A 7718-nucleotide genomic window follows, 5' to 3' on the forward strand; every position below is an offset into this window, starting at 1 on the left:
GGCCAAACTTAAATCAAGTACAGATCGATTTTCATGCCCTGATCCCAGAACTTTTCGATCACACCTTGTATCTACTACTACTCTACAAAACACACTGTGAGTTTTGATATAATTTTGTTGATGGTCGCTGCTTGACCACCTTAAGAGTATGAGCCACCAGTACTCCTTAACTATTGTCAAACTGTTACAAACTATTTTCCTGTTGCACATGCCATCAATTTATATGCACCTCTGCAAAAATGTGTCTGATAGGTACACTAAAGATAATTAAGGCATTTCATCATTATATGTAGTTTTATTTGCACAGTCCTTAGCTTTAAACAAACCCAAGTTTCCCTTTCTAACTGGTAGGATGTTAGTGGTGGAGAAGGACTCATGAGAATATACATGACTTATTTATAAATGATGGTAGAGTGCAGCGACTACGATTGGATCAGTGTGTGCAATATCAGAGGACTTCCACAAAAAAATTGGACAGGAAAAAATAATAAATATTTTAGCTTCTGTGAATCTGAGTTGGTAATGATCTCTAGTTTCTCTATAACTTCAAAAGCTGGACTGAAATTTAATATATTATGTGTTTAAATATGTGGGTTGGCATTCAAGCTTGGAAAATAAAGATTGAGGTTTTGATTACTGGATTTCTGGACAAATGTTTAGCAAATAAAGTAGAGTATATATTTTTCTTGTAAGAAATGAAAAAAAACCCCACTTTAACACTAATGTTATATTAGATGATAGTTGAGTTGCTCTCTTCTTTTCCACAGCGAGCAGCTCCATGTGTGTGATTTGGAAGACTTTTACGCTGGATGCCTTTCCTCACATAACCCCCAAATGGATTTGTGTCTCTTCCCAGGATTGAACTGGAAATCTTTATTAGTTGAATGTGTAAACCACTACAGTATTTATCAAAGCATAGGTCACTGAATCAAAATCCTTCCAATCAATGGAAGTCAAGCCATAAATCAAAGCAGGCAAACTCACCGTTTTCTTACTGAGAGTTCAATTTTTCGGTTAATTCAGCTTCTGTATTTGTTCTCTTTTACAGTTATGCTTATGTCACAGTTGCGTCCATTTATCTTGCAGGCCTACATACAGTTTGTCTCCAATGGTAAAACTATAGCTATACTGTTTGTCTTATGATTTAGGGGTTATATACTCCAGGCTGCTGTTGCTTTTTATTTAGCCAACTCTGTGTTTCAGTAACAGGAGTCCCCGATAAAAGATGTAGAAAACATTTGTTATATTTTTGTGTATACCTAAAAAAAGGCTCTTCTGTTGTTTTAAGAGCCCTACATGGTGACAGAAATAGGAATGCAGGCCACTGGTTTTGTGTGGGACTACATTGAACCTAAGAGCAAAGTAAGGAAATTTTACCATCAGCCTACACAGAACAGCATCTCTATGACCTGCTTAGACACTCAGTGATTTGGTCTAGTATGTGCATGTTTGCAACAGTAGTGTTTGTTAGTTTATGAGAAAAAAGGTCAAACCTAATCGCTCAATTCCCTGATCTTTTCTGAGTTTGGGACGATGTAGAGAAGCGGGGCAGTGAAGCAGAGTGAAGTCTACTCACCCAGTCCTAAGCAAGATACTCTGAGTCCGGACTTTCCAAGGTTCCTGCATAAATAGGAAAAAAAACATGCGTCAGGTCTCGATACAATACAAACACCTTGGCGGAATGAACACATCACCAAACATGATCTGCATCATGTTTGGTGATGTGGATAATATTTTAAAGACGAGACTCAGTCGTTAATCTGACCGATTACAAACTTTACCTTCAATAGTGTCCGCTTACAGGCATTTTCACCTGTAGTCGATATTAACCTGTGTATGCAGCAAAACGTCAAGCAGACTGACAGTCTGGAGACTAACAAGCTGGTCTTTTTTTCTTTTTTTTTTACAAGACTCTGAATTTGGCTTTGCTTGACATAATCACATGACAGTTTGACAGTATGCTTCTCTTCCTGATTTCTCTGTGAAAAGTTAAAATGAATTTCACTCATCCAGGTCTCCAGGTAATCCTCCTATATAACCTGCATGGATGTATAGGAGGTGGAGATGATGATGAAGCTGATTCAAATGGTTAGCTGCCCTTTGATGTTATGTTTCCATCAGCAGGGAGGAGAAAATCACACGGTTATTAATAACAGTGTGATGCAGAGAGAGACATGGGTTAAAGCAGGTTGGCAGAGTAAAGGAAAACTACACCGGTGCAAACAAGATGCAAAACTGCTGGACGTATGCATCTAGCAGTGAGGATTATTTGCACACATGAAAGGTTAAAGAAAGATGTGTAAAGGTGTGTTTACTATTGATGAGCCCTAATAGCCTCATTAGTGATGTCATTAACATACATCTTGCAGAGTATGTTTTTTGCATCCCTTTAGTATAAAAGTAATAAGACCATCCTCTTATGGCACAAATCAGCATGCTGCCTGCAACCTTATTAACCCACCAAATCAAAGACACGCTGATAACAGTGTGCAGAGTATTTCAAGACATTTGCTCTGTTTAGCATTAAAAAAAAAAACACTGGACTGCATAAATACACATAAAAACTAAATATTAATAACAATAATATTAACCTATAATTTAAGTTCTGCAATAATTATTCTTTTAGGGACAGCACAAAGATGAGTAAATGTAAAAGTTGCACATTTCTAGGGCTGATATGGGAACTAATGATTCCACCCTAAACATCTAGTGGGCACCTACCAACATTATCTAAATTTTTGGAGCTGTGTTTGTGCCCAGCTGACAAATCTGATTGGTAAAATATGTGAAGAAGATTAAAGTAAATTAGTTGATGTGATGGTAGTCATGAGCATAAGCTGTCCCCTGTTAAATTCCTTAATCAACCAAAATGTTGTCCTCCATATCCAGATATACAAGTTGAATATTCACTGGGGACCTAGATTTATCACCCCATGGTGTCCCCATGGATTAGTGTGTGATCAAGATAAAGTTACCATTGGACATAATAATGCAAATGCACACCAACCAACACACATACTCATAGCACACTTTTAATACTGACTTCTGGGGTTTAAGCAGGTGCAGGGGTAAAACAGCCGCTCCAATTCATCAGCCTGTAGGCAACACACACGTGAATGATTTTCCTGGGGGAAGCTGTTACAATATGTTGTGCTTGCACTTTTATACTTGCTACAGCACTGTAGTTTTAGAGGATAGTATATACGTAATTGACCTGGAATTGTAATCTATGTCATCATTTTTATATATAAACTTCTTATTGTTCGTTCTGCAGCCTCGAAAGTTGAAAGCCCAAAGAAGGAACACTGTTCATCATGCTGCTGTACGCTCTGTATAAAAGCAGTTGGGATGAAAACACGCACAACTCTTTAAACCCCTAAAGCAGGACACACACACACACACACACACACACACACACACACACACACACACACACACACACACACACAGGACAATGAAAATATCGAAAACTTCCTTAATCCCTTTTATCTTTCCTACTGAAGTCACCGACCACCTGTACTGCAAGTCCATACAGATAACATACAAGAACTTAAAAGTGCTGATAAAGTGGATTTTATCTAAATGTAACATTTTATCTATTTATTCATTGAAAGTTTATGTAAAAAAAAACCAAAAATTTTCATCCAACCAAGTTTTCATTAAAACACATCATGGCCTCACTACAGCATCAGGTTTGCAGATTTTTATTGATTGGGCAGTGCATTATTCACAGCTGTCAGCATCTTTCATTTTGGCCCACCTGTCAAAACTACTTAAGTTTTTCATTACCGATGTGACCTTTGTATCAGAATACTAAATCAGGCATAAAAATCTGTTTTAGATGATGCATTAAATCCTCTGACACCTGTAAAATATCCAGAAAGGACATTAAGAACAAGGTGCTCTTGAACAACACGTAACAGGAGCTACTTTTACTCTGTAAACAGCAACAAAAAGTTATTATAAATTATGTTTTTATTGTATTGCTACACTTTTATTATCCTTTAATAGTGAAATATGGTTAGAATCTGCTTCTTCGCCTTTTACCTGTTTATGATTTCCACACAAAGCCAAAGTTCATCCACTGAAGTTTCTTAATACTATGGTCAGAATACAGTATTTAAGTGCGAGTATGTAAATATGACCAGAACTTTTTCTGTTAATGACTGGAAACTGCATTTTGCAGTCTTTCACCTGATCTTCACAGACTCAGGCTTTAGCCCTCCCGGTGACCCAGAACAGGAAAGCAATTTAGAAAATGTATGAATACCGCTCTGTGTAGCTTCTCGGTTATAGAAAAAATGAGGATATTTATAAAAAACCCAAAGTTAAGGCCTTTATTCAGGGCAATATTTGAATTTAGATCATAGAAACTAGAGGTGCTGAGTCAGTCAGTGGATGCCCCTGCTGACGATTAATGATGATGCCTCTGTTTCCTGGCCACGACCATGAGCGATGATAATACAGGTGCACTCTATTTAAGGTCTAAAGAGAAAAGCTTTGTTTGAGCCAAAACAGAGCATACATCTACCAACAAAGAACTAGCAAAGCAAAAAACTGCCCTCCATGATGACTAAAAAAGAAGTCACCAATTCATTTAGACAGAGCATTTGTGCAGCAAATGTAATGATGATGGGCTATGTTTGTAATGTGGAGACGTCCTAAAACACTGCAGTATATAACGTCTGATAGTCTGACCTGAAAAACTCTAAAGAAAACTCAAAACTACAAAACTCTAAACTACAAAACAAACCATATAAGTTCACGTTAAAGGGAAAAATGATAACAAAAGCAAAAGAAGTAAGTTATGTGACTTTATTATGGAGTCATAAAGTGTGGAGGTTGGGGTGGATGGATGGGCTGACAAAAGTCACGCAATGACCGACAGCCAGACAGCCTTGTTTCCAGTTTTAATTGTGGAACAGTTGGGGTGACAGTCAACACCTCCAAGTCTGAGGCCATTGTTCTCGGTGAAATACTTACATTAAGATGTAAGTAAGATTAACAGGAAGGTGTAGTGTGGGGTGGACCAGTTGGTGCAGTGTCAGCAGTATTGCAAGCAGTGTAGCAGACTGTTGTGGTTAAGAGTCAACTGAACTGAAGGGAAAGCTTCCGATGTACCAGTTCATCTATGTCCCAACGTTAATCTGGGCAATGACCAAAAGAATGAAGTCTACAGGATCCTGCAGGAGGATCTAGAAAATGTGGCTGAGGGAAAGGACATGTGGCTGGCTGCCACTGTGACTCGACTTGGCATAAGTGGAAAATAATGAATGGATAGATGATCCGTTTGTACTTGACTCTTAACCAATCTCTACTATAATATTTACCATTATACCTGTGACAAAACTCCTGCCTCCTATAGGTTGATTCTGAGATATGAGATAACCACCCTACTGCATGTACACTAGCTATTGTGCAAAATGATTTGAACGGGCACAAGACTAGAAAGTAGAGCATAAATGCCAGTCCATCCAACTGATCTGAGTTGAAGGACTTGTTGCTTCAGAAAATCAGTGACCCAAACAACAGGAATCACAGGACTGGTTCCACATCCTAAAACAAAGAGTAGGTTTCCAGAATAAAACTTACTTGAATTTACCTCTTACTGTGCCGTGAAAGAAACAGGGAATATAAATAACCACAAAAAAAGCATCTGCATGTTTTCTAGAATGTTTTTTTTTCTCCAGTAAAACACATAACTTCTCAGATCAGGTCAGGCGGCCTGGCGAGCTGACACAATATGTCCTCTCATTCAGCTTTCTGAGGCTTTAATTGCATGATGGATAAAGGAATGACGGTGATGATGATAATAGATGAGACAGAGAGGAGGTTTGAAAGAGGAAGAAAATACGATTGCTCTCTATGCTCCATAGATGAAGTAAGAAAGTGATTTCTCCCACGTCAAAAGCTTCTTTCAAATGGTTCTTCATAGTTATGAAACCATTTACAGCCAGACGTAAATAACCAAGCCACCACCACCAAACACGCATATGCTAATGCAAACCCATACAGCCATCCTTTCCCATCAAATATTTATTGAAATATGAAACCTGCCCCCCCACAGTCACTTTTCCCAACAGATCTATCAAGCCTTCCCAACAATGAGCCTATTCATCTCCGCTTAAACATGTCTTCATTTGCCTGATGATGGACAGTAATGACTTTCTCTAATACCCCCGGCACTATAGGCAATATTATCCTCTCTCTTCTTCTGCCAAAAACAGTCTCTCTCTGTTTCTCTCCTGCAAGCCAGCAGTCTTCATCACAGATCTGTCACTGATTACCTCTCCCAGTATAGTAGAGAAAGGATCTGCAATCGGGAAAAAAGAAAGAAAAAATAGGTTGTACTTCAACTCTGCATTTTTAACATTAGTTTGTTTTTACTAGACAGCGGAGTGTAATTGGCCCAGAAGCATTGGGAATGCTCTAAATGTGACAAAAGACTTTAGTGTCAGTGTTGCTTGTGGTTTAATCCCGTCATGATAATAATGACTAAGATCTCTGTTGACTGAGGCAGTGTCTAAGTTTGTCACCAGTCAGGTTGTATTTATTACTACGACTGGACTCATTTATTTTAGACGAAATAGCAGATAAAAGCTGGCAGACAGGAAATTTCCCTGAATTTGAAAGTAAACACCCAATAGATATGCTCTGCTGCAGCGGGCGGAGTAGGCAGTTATCATTTGTCATAATGATAAACAGAAAGCTGCCCAGATGATGTAGGAGACGTCTATGAGAAGAGGCGCATATAAAATCTCTGGCGGTAATGCCAGTTAACTTCGCTTCCTGAACCTAACCAACTAGTTTTGGTGTTGAAATACACGGTGTGAAAATGACTGTGAACATCTGGCTCTTCAGTTCAACATATGCCTGCATATATGTGGACTTTTATTTACAGTGAAAACACTGATATCCTTCAGCAAAGGTGGAACTACTGCCATCCTGAGCCGCTGGGACTTACAGGAAGATGCCCACTGGTGAAAAATATTGAAAACAGGTGGAAAGCACTTTAAAACTAATTCATACTTCCCTATCAAAACTTTACGAATTCATATTAGTTGAAATGTTTGCACCTTTTTCTCTTTATTTATTCATATGCATGAAACACTTTTAAAACCCAAATCAATAAACACTGTACACTTTATTTTGAGGTACAACTGATTTTAAAAAGTGCATCATGAGGCAGCCTATCTGCTCTTGTTATTAGATGATGTCTAACAAAATAATTTCAGGTCTCCCATTGGTTTGATGATATTGTGGATGGATTTTTAAATAGATTAGTTTCACATTTGCAACCCTATTGCAAATTAAAATCAAATTGCTTCTCGTGATATGCAGAAACAGTAATGAGCCACAAGAGACTAGCTGACACACTTCTCCATGGAGTGTAAAACAGTCTGTGAGAAAGAGAGACAGAAAGAGTGTCAGAGAGAGAGGGGGGACGACGACGAGGCACTGGATGGATGCCTAAAGGCCACCTGAGCTCCAGATAAAGTAGGTTACAATGTTACAGTAATCACACTAATTCTGGCAGCATACGTTGTTTGTCTGGGGCATCGCTTAATGGAGACATCCCTGTTTAAGTGCTTTAGTTTCTTGTACTTGTATCTGTAGATACTGCAGCACTCAGATCAACTCCTTTGCATGTCATTTTTCCACATATTCTCACATATGCCCTGACCTTCACATTCATCTCCATTCGTACATTTTTTTTT

At 38.4% G+C, this 7718-nt stretch overlaps 1 protein-coding gene across 2 annotated transcripts in view; it reads right to left on the reverse strand.

The window, feature by feature from the left end:
• The window catches only part of kcnab1a (potassium voltage-gated channel subfamily A regulatory beta subunit 1a), a 113038-nt gene that overhangs the window by 33647 nt on the left and 71673 nt on the right, over window positions 1-7718 (reverse strand). For both annotated transcript variants that reach the window (XM_063492828.1, XM_063492829.1), the window contains exon 2: window positions 1577-1620. In XM_063492828.1, the coding sequence (XP_063348898.1) occupies window positions 1577-1620 (44 nt within the window). The remainder of the gene's footprint in view (window positions 1-1576; window positions 1621-7718) is intronic.

Source organism: Pelmatolapia mariae, linkage group LG14, assembly GCF_036321145.2.
Source record: "Pelmatolapia mariae isolate MD_Pm_ZW linkage group LG14, Pm_UMD_F_2, whole genome shotgun sequence".
NCBI lineage: Eukaryota > Metazoa > Chordata > Actinopteri > Cichliformes > Cichlidae > Pelmatolapia > Pelmatolapia mariae.